Here is a 13,350-nt window from a genome sequence, read left to right on the forward strand (position 1 = left end):
TTTTTTTTAATATGAACTCAGCTATAGTCAAATTGTTATTATCAAGCCAGAATGCAAAGTTATTTTAAGAAAAATAAACTCCCTTGTTTGTAAGGATCTTATGCATTTGCAGTATGTCAGAGGATAACTGGGGGAAAGGTTTTAAGCTGATTAATTATCTTTCTCTCTTCATAAAATGCTGGCCCTCTCTCTAGAAAGTAGAAACAGACAACGCAGGCAGTGTGTTCACACAGGTGGTTTTTCAGTAAACCAGAAGTCTGTCACCCTTTGGATTGTTCGCCTAGGTTTTTCTCCTCTACGGTGCAGCCAAGACCCAGACTTTTGACTGCAGAACAACACTTTTTCTTTTTTTCTTCCTTTTTTTTTTAAATTAAAAAGTTTTTAGTGCTTATTTATTTTTGAAGGAGAGAGAGAGAGAGAGAGAGAGAGACAGTGACAGTGTGAGTGGGCAAGGGACAAGGAGAGAGAGGGAGACACAGAATCTGAAGCAGGCTCCAGGCTCTGAGCTGTCTGCACAGAGCCCGATGCGGGGCTTGAACTCGTGACTGGTGAGACCATGACCTGAGCCAGTCAGACACTTAACCAACTGAGCCACTCTGCCACCACGAGACTTTGTCTTTAAAAGCAGAAATAGGTCTTTATTTTTTTTTAATTTCTTAAAAATGCAAATTTGTGTGTAGTATTGGGGTAGGAGTCAATGAGGAACAGTCACAGAAAGTAGACTTCTTCAGTCAAGTTGCTGCAGCATTTCACCCTGTTTATTGTGTATTTACTCATCTTTTATAAGATTTTTTAAATTCCTAATATATGATGACTAGGAAGAGATGTTATAAGGAAATCCATGAATTGGCTTTTTTTTTTTTTAAGATTGTTCATCCAGCTTTATGAATCACAGAAATATCTTTTAAGTAAGACGTTCTAAAACAAAGGCAGATAACATTGGCTAAAGTGAAAAATTTAGGCTTGATTAACCTATTGCTACTTTAATAATAATTTTCCTTAAGAAAAGAAAATAGGAAGCTTCAGTTATTTACAGTTCTGTAGGCTGGAAAAAAGAATCCCACGTTGTAACCCAACGCTAGAAAATTTAAATGAACCTCTTAATTTTTAGCTCTTCAGTAAATTGAAATGACCAGTGGGCATAATACCCAGCTATCACCTTTTTTTTTATCATAGCTAACCTATCTTCTGTTTTAACACAGCTGCAGAAAGACCTAGAAGAGGTAAAGGTGCTGCTGGAAAAGGCTACTAGAAAAAGAGTACGTGATGCCCTTACGGCTGAAAAATCCAAGATCGAGACAGAAATCAAGAACAAGATGCAGCAGAAATCGCAGAGAAAAGCAGAACTCCTCGACAGTGAAAAGCCAGCTGCCGTGGTTGCTCCCATTACAACGGGATACACAGTGAAAATCAGTAATTACGGTATGACTCACTACCCTCCATCCAGCTCTCTCTGCCTCCCAGCACCTTATTCCTGGGTAGTGAATTTTAACTCGATTTTAAAAATAATCTGTTTGTTTTTGGTGGTTTGAAAGAGAAGACCCATCAATGAAAAAAAGGGAAGAATACATTCTAGAAGCTATTAACAAGACAGCAAGATGGTTTAGTACAATGAGTAGCAACAGAAATGAACCTGTTCTGAAAGATGTGTAGCATATAAGGGACAGCTTCTTGTTTTGCTTTAATCCTGTCTTGCATTTTTGCCAGAAAACCACCAATATTATCTAAGGAAGGGAATCTAGTTAAATTCCGAACATCTTTGAGTGCGTTATATGTGCCACTATTGTGCTTGGTGTCGTGGCAACAACAGTGACCGAGACCCGATCCCTGCTCGTGGTGTGGTTCGAACACAGACCTACAACCAAAAATCCTGTGCCCGGTACTGATGCCGCTTCCCCTCAGTAGGCTTAGTGGGACGGTGCAACCTCGGTGTGAGGGGCGGGAGGTCATTTTTCTTTGTGCTCACAACCTCTAGCATGTAGCAGTCAGTCCATATTGGCTTAAACGAATGGAGTTCTGTGGGAGTGCAGCCGATGTAATCTGAAGGAGGTGAGGAACGGGGAATTCCAAGAGGACTTGAGTTTGCAGGGCGAGTTCGGCAGGTGTGAGGAAGGGAAGGGGATCTCGCGAGCAGAGGAGACGCGTGGAGACGTGAAAGGCACCTTGTGTTTTCTGTACTGTCATACTGAAAAGCAGTGTGTTGTGCTTGAGAGACCCACTGGGGGACAGTAAGGAGATCTGCCGTGTACTTCCTCGGCCACGGGAAGCTGGTCTGAGGTGGTAGGATGGCGGCATGCGCCCAGCAGCCTAGATGGGAGTTTCGGGATGGATTGATTGCATGGGGAAGAAGCTGGACGAAGTTCTGCAGAGTTCTCTAGGACATCTTTTTTAACACTACATTTCTATTGTGTAGGACTAAGCAAGGGACAGTCAGGGATATGTGTATTTAATCTACATATACAATAAATACATATACATGTTTAGTATAGGTTTTGTACATGAAGCTTGGTTTTTGTGTTGACAACTCATTTAGGTTAGAGAATAATATGAATTGTTTGATAATATATACCTCAGTGGCATTTAGTGTAGATAATGGTTAGCGAAATTAGATTTGGATGAATTAGACTGAATTCTACTTTGTCAGAGAAGGGAATTGTGGAAGCTGTGACTGTTTTTTAACTGCGTAGAGAATAGAAAGGATTATGAAATTAGATGATGCTGTTTAGCTATCCCGTTTAAAGAATTATTGATCTTTAGGTGTAGGGGAAAATTTCCACACACAAAAAAAATGAGCGGGTTTGTTTTGTTTTAGGGGTTTTTTTTATCTTAATTTTTGAGTGGAGTTGTGACACATTAGGCTCAGGTGTACAGCACAGTGAGTCCATGCTGTGTGCTCACCCCGGTGTAGCCGCCATCTGTCCGTGTCCGGCGCTATTGACAGTATCTGCTATGTCACCTCTGCCGTATCTTTTATTCCTCGACGTACTCATTCCATAACTGGAAGCCTCTGTCTCCCGCTCCCCTTCACCACTGTGCTGGTCTTTTCCCCACAGCCTCAGCAAGCAACCACTGGTCTCTCCCCTGTATTTATGGGTCTGTTTCTGCTGTTGTTTGGTGTTTTAGATTCCGCATAGAGATGAAACCATGGTGTTTGTCTTCTCTTTGACTTATTTCACTTAGCATAATACTCTTTTAGTCCTTCCGTATTGTTGCAGATGGCAAGGGTTTTTTCTAGTGGCTGAGTAATATTCCACATCTGTATCATGTATACCACATCTTCATTCATCTGTTGACACTTAGGTTGCTTCCCTATCTTGGCTATTATAAATTATGCTACAATAAACATAGGGTGCATATTGTTTCAAATTAGTGTTTTCGTTTGCCACAAGTAAATACCCAGTATTGGAATTACTGAATCATATAGTATTTCTGGTTTTAATTTCCTGAGCAACCTCCATACTGTTTTCCACACTGGCTGCACAGTTTGCATTCCCACTCAGCAGTGCACAAGGGTTCCTTTTTTCTCCACATCCTCACCCACACTTGTTACTTGTTTTTAATTCTAGCCATTCTGACAGGTGTAAGGTGACATCTCATTGTAGTTTGATTGGTATTTCCCTGATTGTTGAGCATCTCTTCATGTGTCTGTTGGCCATTTGTATGTCTTTGGGGAAATGTCTATTCAGGTGCTCTGCCCATTTTTCTTCATTGGATTGTTTGCGGGGGTGGTGTGGGGGGTATGGAATCGTACATAAGTTCTTTATATTTTGAATATTAACCCCTTATCATTTGCAAATATCTTCTCCCATTCAGTAGGTTGTCTTTTCATTTTGTTGATGATCCTTTTATGTGCAGAAGCTTTTTATTTTAATATAGTCTTAATAGTTTATTTTTTTTTGTTTTCCTTGCCGCCAGAGCTATGTCTAGAAAAATGCTGCTACGGCCAGTATCAGAGACATTATTGCCTGTGTTCTCTTCTAGGAGTTCATGGTTTCATGTCTCACATTTTGGTCTTTGATCCATTTTATTTTTTGTGTGGTATTAGAAAAATGAGCAGCTACTCTTAAAAGAATGTATTTAGTGATCGTATTTCTTATTCTAAGGTATTAAAAAGGTGGAGGGGGGGCTTTGTGTTCAGTAAACCTGGATTTGAATCTCAGTTCTACCACTAGCTAGATGCCTAACTGTGGGTAGATTATTTAACTGCTATGAAGTTCAATTTCTCCATCTGGAAAATTATTCTATTTAAATTTTTCCCATGTTTCTATTACTAGAATTTATCCAGTTTTAGGAGCCATTATGCATTTGCTGTTCTAGAGACGGTAATGAGACTTCAGCCGTGTCATTTTTTTTGTTGTTACTAGGATGGGATCAGTCAGATAAGTTTGTGAAAATCTACATTACCTTAACTGGAGTTCATCAAATCCCCACTGAGAATGTGCAGGTGCATTTCACAGAGAGGTGAGTTTTCACATTGGGGAAGATACTGGTATCACACAATGGGAACGATTAAGTCCAGCGTTGCCTTATTACCGGTTCTTTTCTCTTGCAGTTCCTAAAACTACTTAAATTTAGAATTCTCCTTTACACCTGTTCTGAAGAGGTTACTCTCACCAGGGGTGGCCAAATGCACATCCTGAAATAAAGCTTGTGGCTTTTTCCCACCCGAGCTATAAAGCACCTCTCCTAGAGGCAGAAAGCTCATGTGTTCACTCTTGTGCTGTAGGTCATTTGATCTCCTGGTAAAGAATCTAAATGGGAAGAGCTACTCCATGATTGTGAACAATCTCTTGAAACCCATCTCTGTGGAAGGCAGTTCAAAAAAAGTAAGTTTGCTCCTTTGTCGTAATATTTGGAAATCTCATTAAATTGAACCTGGTTGATTTAAAATTGAGATGAGCTAGAATTAATTTACCCTCTGTAACAGATCAGCAAACTACAGCCTGGTCCCTTTATTGGAACATTCCTGTGCTCACTTAGGTGCTGTCTGGGGGGCTGCTATAATGAAACAAGTAGCTGCCCCAGAAGCCTGAACTACTGTGTGGCCAATTGTCAACTCCTGTGCTGTGAGAATAGTTTATTGGATGCTTGGGCAGTTCAGTCAGTTAAGCATCTGATTTAGGCTCAGCTCATGATCTCAGATCTTGAGCTCGAACCCCTTCTCTCTCTGCCCCTCACTCACTTGTGCCCTCCCTTTCTCTCAAGGAAAAAAAAAATATTGCCATTAAAATCAGGAGGGGAATAAACTATTAAGATCAAATGAGAATTGAGTTTTAATGCCAGTTGTGCCACTTACATTCTGTGCCTCAGTTTCCTCATCTGTATTATGGGAATAATTTGTTTTACAAAGTTGCAATTATATACTGAAATTATATAAGGTACTTAAATAATGGTAGCTATTATTAGCACTATATGTAAATTTTTGATACATAAGAGGACTTCACTTATTCTAACTGGAATTAATAAAAGCTGTAAAATGTTAAATTATTATGCATACCTCTCATTAATTCAGATAATCTCTTTTCGACTTAAATAGGGTTTAATGCATCTGGCACATAGAGGTGCCATTCTGCTGTGTTCAGAGTTGAACACAGCAGGTTAGAGGTAGTATTAGAACGTAACTTAAAAATCATCATGTGTCTCACTGCTTCCTTCATCCACTAAACGCGTAGTTGAATGAATACTCAGTCCTAGGAATTCTGTGGATCATTGTTGAGTTGTATATTCTCTTGCTCTCTGCCTGTCTCTGACCCCTTACTAATGTAACTCTCTCCTTGAGTCACCAAAATCATCCCATTTTACAGCCGTTCTCCTTGCAGTGCCCTTTCTTCCAGATCTCGGGCCACTGCTCAGATTTCACTCACAGAGGCCTTGCCTAATGAAGTGCCTCCATCAAACACCATTAACACTTTACCTTGGTTTTTGACTTTGTCTTTGAAAGCATTCCAGTTTTACTTGTTTATGGTCTCTTCCATGAGTATTTGGACTGTGGCCTGTTTGTAAAGGTATTACACGTAAAACAGGTCGTACACACAATAATTTGAGTAAATAAATATCCATGCTCTCTCCGTGTGTTCTAAGTTGTACATATCCCCTATTTTCTTCCAGGTTAAGACAGATACAGTTCTTATCTTATGTAGAAAGAAAGCAGAAAACACAAGGTGGGACTACCTGACTCAGGTTGAAAAAGAATGCAAAGAAAAAGAGTGAGTTTACTTTCATTTCTTTAAGAATTCTGATGTATTCTTTGCTGGGATTGTAGGTTTTTAACACTTTGCTGTTGTGGATAACAGTTGTCTGTGATGTGACCATCCACCGCTTCATGTCCACTGGGTCACCCAGTTAGCTTCCAACTGTCAGGACCTACCTGAAGAGGGCACACGTCCGCATGTTGCTTTATACGAGGACTTTAGTTGTGGTTGGCTTTTTTTATACTGGTTCATTGTTATTCATTCATACATTGTACGCACGTACTGGTTCTTAATACTGAGCCAGTGGTGCTTCTGTACGGATACCAGGTCCTTTCTCTGATTCCATTTCATTAGTCTAAGATACAACATACATTTTTAAAGTAGGCTTCATGCACGTGGGGTTTGAACTTAAAAACCTGAGATCAAGAGTCATGCACTTAACTGGTGGAGCCACCCATATATACTTTGGAATTCCACAGAAGTTTCTTACATGTAATTTAGTTTCACTGTCGCTGGTGTAGAGGGAACAAATAGAGATACTTCCATCCTAGGTCAGACCATTTCTCTGCTTTAAATGTCCTGCAGTGACGATGTCCTACATTGAGTCACTTAGCCTTCCTTCCACATTTCTCTCTCTCCTTCCCTGGTAGCCTGCCCATATTTGATTGGCAAGGGTAGGAACTACCTGAATTGATTTTAAATTGAGAATGAATTACCTGAGTCCAGGATCATGTCTTTGTTTCCTCAGAGCCCAGTTAATGCGATCTGGCACTTAGTAAGTGAGGAATATAATTGGCTCTGCTTGGACACTGATTGAACTAGAGGCACTGATTATATTAAGGACATAGCAGTAAATGGGATCATGGGATCATTACTATATATTTGTATCTGTTTTCTTTTTAACAGAAAGCCCTCCTATGACACTGAAACAGATCCTAGTGAGGGATTGATGAATGTTCTAAAGAAAATTTATGAAGATGGAGATGATGATATGAAGCGAACCATTAATAAGGCCTGGGTGGAATCGAGAGAGAAGCAAGCCAAAGGAGACACAGAATTTTGAGACTTGAAAGTCATTGGGGACTGTGATGTGGAAATACTGATATTTTCAATGAGGAAATGTTGAGGAGCTACACAGATAAATTTGACAGATAACTACTTACATAGCCTTCTTAGAAGTAAAGGCAGTGAATTCTCCCATTTCCTACTGGAGGATTTATTTAAATATGCTTATTAAAAACTTCCCCCAAAGATGATTTCCTTAGTAATCTGGGCATTTTGTTCAAAAAAGGGTAATACTGTACTCTTGTGTGAAATGTTAAAAAGCAAGTCTTGCCTAATGATCTTGCCACATTGTGTGTATTTTTGTTCAGCTAAGAGGTAGAAAACAAAAGTTCTTGTTTGCCTATAAGTTCCTGACATCACCTCCCACCAATGTAAGGATAAGTAAAAATAAAACCTGGATTTTTGCATAAAATGCAGATTTGTATCTGTGTACTTCAAGGTTGTTGGTAGTTTTTCTGTGAGCAGCTTAATATATATATACCACGCATTACTACCATGCCCTAATAATCTAATCACAAGTGCTTTCCTCTAGATATTAATATATTTATAAATAAGTTAAAACTAAATCTGTACTTTGACAATAACAGACATCTGTGTATATACCACTTAGTAAGTTGCCGTGGGTCAGATGGCTTGATAAAACAAAAATAAATGAAGGGCCATCTATTCCTACGTTCACTCAAGGTGGTTAGGTTTTTGTTCAGTGGAATAGTTCTCTATCTATCCAGGAGTGTGCCGCAAATGTTTTAAAAGGGGGGATTTGTTTTAGAATCCAGAGTAAGAGCAAGATGCCCGTGATGTATTTGCCAATGCAATTAGACAAGAGAAAGCAAACACATAGAGGGGAAAAAATCAAGAGGATTAACCGAAACTATGATTCATAATCAGAATTTGGTAAAAATCGTAGGGTAAGTTTGGCAGAGTTTAAAATTAGTATCTAGGACAACAATAAACATTTAACAACCTTTATAATAAAAGCTGTGTGATACTGGCATTGGAGACCATCGGAACAGAACAGAAAAGATCCAAAGCATATGGAAGTTTTAGAATATAGTAACAGCATTTCAAAACTGTAGGAGAGCCAGGCATTTGAAATAATAGCTAAACAGCAGAGATCTAAATGTAGAGATGAGGCCTTTAGAGAACTAGAAGAGAGGGACAGAGAGCTCCACATTAACATAAGAGTGAGGGAAACTATATTGTGTGACTTCAAATCTAGAATAAGGCTAAATGCAGGAAGACCTTGGTTTGTGAGCATAATTTGTCCTGGAAATACACTTACAATCCAACACACTTGTATATCAAAATGAACTTACCAAGAAGAAATAATGGAAATTATTTTTTAAATAATGGAAACTCGATTTGTTCCACAACCCAAAAATACACATATAAAAATGATTATAGTATTGTAATACAAAACAAAAAAATACAAATAAATTAATCTGCACTTAACCTTTGAAAACCTCCGTGGCTGGTGTGAGAGGGACAAGGAGGAGAGTTACTGTGTAGAACGACTTTCATTATCACTCACGGATCTCTGCTATCCACTGGCTCCACAGGATCTTTTTCTTCCATGCAACTTTAACAAGGAACCTATCCAGCGACACTTGCTTTTGCCTCCTTTTGAGGATTTTGCAGAAATGTGACACTGCATTGTCGTTAAACAGAATCATCACTTGCACTGCTACCATCTTATTCGGGTGGTGCTTTTCTACAAAATTTTGCACTGTTCCCCACCTTTTACACATCTTAATCTCATTTGAAACAAGGGATTCCTCTGCCTTTTTCTCCAACTCTGCAGATGAGAGGAGATGTAGACTTTATATAAAATCCTGCAATTTTGGTCACTCACATACCTTGTTTGTACTTCTCGAATATTTCCTTAACTTCCACTATAATGCTCTTCTGCTTGCCGCCTTTCTTGTCAACCTTTTTTCCGGCATGGGGGCCACTGTATGTGCTTGCCCTGTAGTCGCCCTGACTACAGTACTGATAAACTTGTCATAGACTGTATGTAATGTAACTGGCCATGAGGCAGCAGGGGAAAGATCTATATCCGCAGGCAGCCTGACCTAGAAGGAAGCAAAGCATTTCTAAGCTCACTCTTGTATGGAAAAGCAAATAAAGGACTGTCCATAGGTGCGTTGAAGTGACAAAAAATACACAAGTGCCAGTTATAGGCACCTACCAACGTTCTGAAAAATCACTGATCTCTGCCAAACACCGCAGCCTGAGACCAAGCATGGGAGATAATCACCTACAATCCCGCAGTGAGAGAACCTTTGGCTCAGTTGTGATCATGTGATGTTCAATGTACTACTCGTATTTCAAGACCTCACTCGTTTATAAAGTTAAAATTCATTAGAAATGTTTGCTGGTCTTGTGGAGTGCTCACAGAACAAGTTACTTGCAACCCAAGGTTTTACTGTATTTGTAATTTTAACTACATAATATCCACATAGCAAGTAACCCCCAAAACATGACAATAATACTGGGAGGATTCCCAAGTAAGTTCATGAAGAAATGTAAGTAACTTTCTCATATGCAAAAGATGCTTGCTTCTTCAGAAGACAAAAACATTGTGTATCATTTACTAGGAAAACTCCAAAAGGTTAACAGACTATTGAGAGTATGGGGAAATACCTAATGGGAACAGAATAAAAAGCTAGTGAAGGTAAGAACTCCCATAGAAGGGTAGCTGGTAATTTCCACAGAATTACCTATGCATCGATCCTTTGTCTCACAAGTCTACTTCCGGGCTCTTTCCCACAGCTAACACTGGCAAAAATTTGTAATGATAAATGCAAAAAAAAAAAAAGGAAATAGCCAAATGCCAATAATAGAGAACTGACCGAGTAAACTGGTAACATTGAGTGGGAGGGTCCTTAACAGTCACAAAAAGAAAAGATTATTTCTCCATATTGATACAGAAGGATCGTCAGGATACAGGAAAAGCAAAATGCATAAAATGGTTTATGGGATATTTCCCTTAGTGTTGGAATGGGTGAGAAAGGAATCCACACACATGTATCTGCTTACTTCAAAAAGAAGCTAGAAGAGTCACCCAAACTGATAAGAACGGTTACCAACAGGGCAAAAAACAAGGCAGGATGGAAACAACACTTGTGAATGTACTTTTGTCTATAGTTTTCAACTTTAGAACCATCAAAATTTAACAATTTAAAAGCTAAATATGGGGTGCCTGGGTGGCTCAGTTGAGGGTCTGACTGTGCTAAGTGTAGAGCCTGCTGAAAATCGTCTCTTTCTCTCCCCCTCTGCCCTTCTCCCCAACTCACCCTTGACCTTAAATTTTAAAAAGCTAAATAAAAAGTTATCCTCACATTTGAAAACAAACATACTAAGTTGTGACAACACATTACTTACAGGTGACTTTGAAACACAGCATTCTGTCCATTGCTGGGGAGACGGAAGAGACAGAACCATAGACAGAAGCCTTAACACTGCAATTACTAGTGTTCGGGGTAAAATCTGTAGTATGTTGAAGCTATTTTCATGTATATCATAAAAGTAACGACTGAGTCATCAGGAGCTAATATTTTCACTAGTACAGAATCAATACAAACTTAACCATTATTATTATTTTTAAATGCACATTGCCTAGAACACCCACCAGAAGGGCCTAAAGGCGAGGACAATTCAGAATTCAGTAGCAAAGAGGAGCAACCTTAGTGCTCAGATGTGGTGTCTAAACATTTCCTACTAAAAGGACCGGGGACCCTAGAAAAAATGTCTGAGGCAGAAAACACTCAAGGCAAGCCTGGGTTCTCTTGTGCCAGAAAGTGAGGAAATACCAAATATCCTTCATTAAATCAACAGGATATATAGGACCCAACAGTGGCTGGATAAGGGGCAGTGGGAGGGTTAATTTGAGCATCAAAATAATGTCTGGAGTACACTGAAGCAATCTACAGAAAATCTCCCAAGTTCATAATGATAGTGAAAAATCATCTGTTACCTTTGGGAGTTGTTAGAGTACTAACTCATTTACTCTGTAACTTAAAATGGAATCATGCATCTGTCTGTATGTAGTCTTGATTGAAGGAAATTTCAGGGAAATGTCAATAAAGAAAAATTCCTTATAGTAAAATGCCAGCTAATAGAGAAAAAAATGGAGTTTAGAAAGTCACTATTGTGACCTTAATGCAGCATAGACGAGGGTGAAAATCACCAATGAAATGCTAAAATCCTTAGGGACACACCGAATGCAGGGAGCAGGCTGCCCCCACCTGAACCCACTGATCCCTTAGCACTGAAAGTCGGACAGATATGTGCCTTCTTTTTCTTTAACGGGGAATTTTTATTTCAGAAATAATCCCTTGTGGGTTTTTAACCTTATTTATTTTGAGCCAGAATGCAGGAGCAGGGATAGGGCAGAGAGAGGGAGGGAGACCGAGAATCCCAAGCAGGCTCTGCACTGTCAGCACAGAGCCCGACATGGATTTTGATCCCACAAACCATGAGATCGTGACCTGAGCTGAAACCAAGAGTCAAACGCTCAACTGACTGCGCCACCCAGGTGCCCCAGGTATGTGCCTTCTGACATGACGGGAACTAGGACACACAACACTGTGAAGACTGAGCCAGGATCCCGTCAAGCCTCTGAATGTTACTCTTGAGTTTTTAGGGACAGAGGAGGAAGGACACATGAAGAGGCACACAGCCAGATGCTGGCCACCGTACAGGACAAATGAGTGACATGAGGAAAACAGGGATGAGAGGCAACCAGCAGCAACCAAATGAGATCTATAGATCATGCTCAGACTCGGGTTCAAACAAATGAAAAGAGGGTGTCCTATCAACGATCTGCCAGAAATCCACCAATCTGTCGTCCTAGTTACAATCTGATTAACACCAGTTACTGGTGTTAGCTAGAGCATTCCAATTTTAGTCATAACACAGACTTGGGAATTATGAATCCACGGTCTGTGCTAATTCCCTCTCATGGCTTCACCTCCACCGAAATCCCAGAAGTCTCTGCGCTCCAGCCGCACACCGGACTTCTCCACAGGGAAAACACACGCATCTCAACAGCACAACTGAAACCTGAACTATCATACCTCCAAACCCATTCTTCTCTTTCCGTATTTTCTATCTTGGTGTTGCCTTCTCCCATCCTTCTGGTCACCCTTACCAGGAGCCTAGAGTCCCCTTTGTCTAGTAAATATGTCTCTAAGCCTTGCACAATTTTCTTTCCTAAATAAGACTTTTAAATCTATCCCACTATCTTCTTTGCTAATGCCTGACCTCCCGTTGCCCAGGCCCTGGTTTTCCAGAACGATTATGACATCCTCCAAACTGGTTATCTTGCACGGAGCCTTTTCTCTCATTGGCCTAGATCTGCCACACAGTCCTCAGTTATCTGTAGGACAAACCAATGGCTTCATTCCTCTGCTTAAAACTCTCCAGCACCCGGTATTGAAGTCTTACCTTCACATGATGTGACCTCTTCCACGACTGGGCCTTTGCTTGGGTTTCATCTTCCTCATTCGACGAAGTGGCGGCTTGCACTGTCCCCTCTGCAAACACCTCGTGCCTTCTCTCCTGATGTAAGTTCAGATGTCTGCTCCAGGAACACTCCCCCGACGGCACGCAGGGGCTCCACACTGCGCCCCGGGCAGTTGTCCCTGGGGCTGGGCACTGCTGAGCCACGGAACAAGACCACCTTTGCTCTCTTTACTCATTTCTGTTACAGATAAACAAGAATACAGAAGATATATACTATTCCCACAAAACTGTGCCTCTTCGGATAGATTTTCAGGGGCTTAAAGAGACATTTTGTTCTAAAGGCGATTGAACATGAAACAAGAAAACATTTAGTGCCTTTTGTTCTGCCATCACACAAAGAAGTCGAGCATTAGACAGACCACCAAGAGCATCAGCTCTACCTTCTGACATAACGATGAGAAACAGTAAAGTGCGCTGCACAGGTCAGGGAAGCCCAGGCCAGGATTACAAATGGCGAGCTTACAGCCAAGCTCCTTGTCCATGAGTTGCATTAACTATTACATAAAACTGCTTTATGAAATAATGCCCTTTAAAAATACATGAACCCTTAGGATGTTACCAAAAGATT

The 13,350-nt window shown here is 40.3% G+C and overlaps 1 protein-coding gene across 1 annotated transcript in view; it reads left to right on the forward strand.

Annotated features, from left to right (window-relative positions):
- The window catches only part of CACYBP (calcyclin binding protein), an 11,801-nt gene extending 4,131 nt beyond the window's left edge, over nucleotides 1-7,670 (forward strand). Inside the window, exons 2-6 of the mRNA XM_029935117.1 lie at nucleotides 1,203-1,422; nucleotides 4,365-4,461; nucleotides 4,727-4,826; nucleotides 6,109-6,206; nucleotides 7,098-7,670. Coding sequence (XP_029790977.1) covers nucleotides 1,203-1,422; nucleotides 4,365-4,461; nucleotides 4,727-4,826; nucleotides 6,109-6,206; nucleotides 7,098-7,254 — 672 coding nt within the window. The 3' untranslated portion in view covers nucleotides 7,255-7,670. The remainder of the gene's footprint in view (nucleotides 1-1,202; nucleotides 1,423-4,364; nucleotides 4,462-4,726; nucleotides 4,827-6,108; nucleotides 6,207-7,097) is intronic.
- The last annotated feature ends 5,680 nt before the right edge of the window (nucleotides 7,671-13,350 follow it).

This window comes from Suricata suricatta, chromosome 3 (genome assembly GCF_006229205.1).
Source record: "Suricata suricatta isolate VVHF042 chromosome 3, meerkat_22Aug2017_6uvM2_HiC, whole genome shotgun sequence".
NCBI lineage: Eukaryota > Metazoa > Chordata > Mammalia > Carnivora > Herpestidae > Suricata > Suricata suricatta.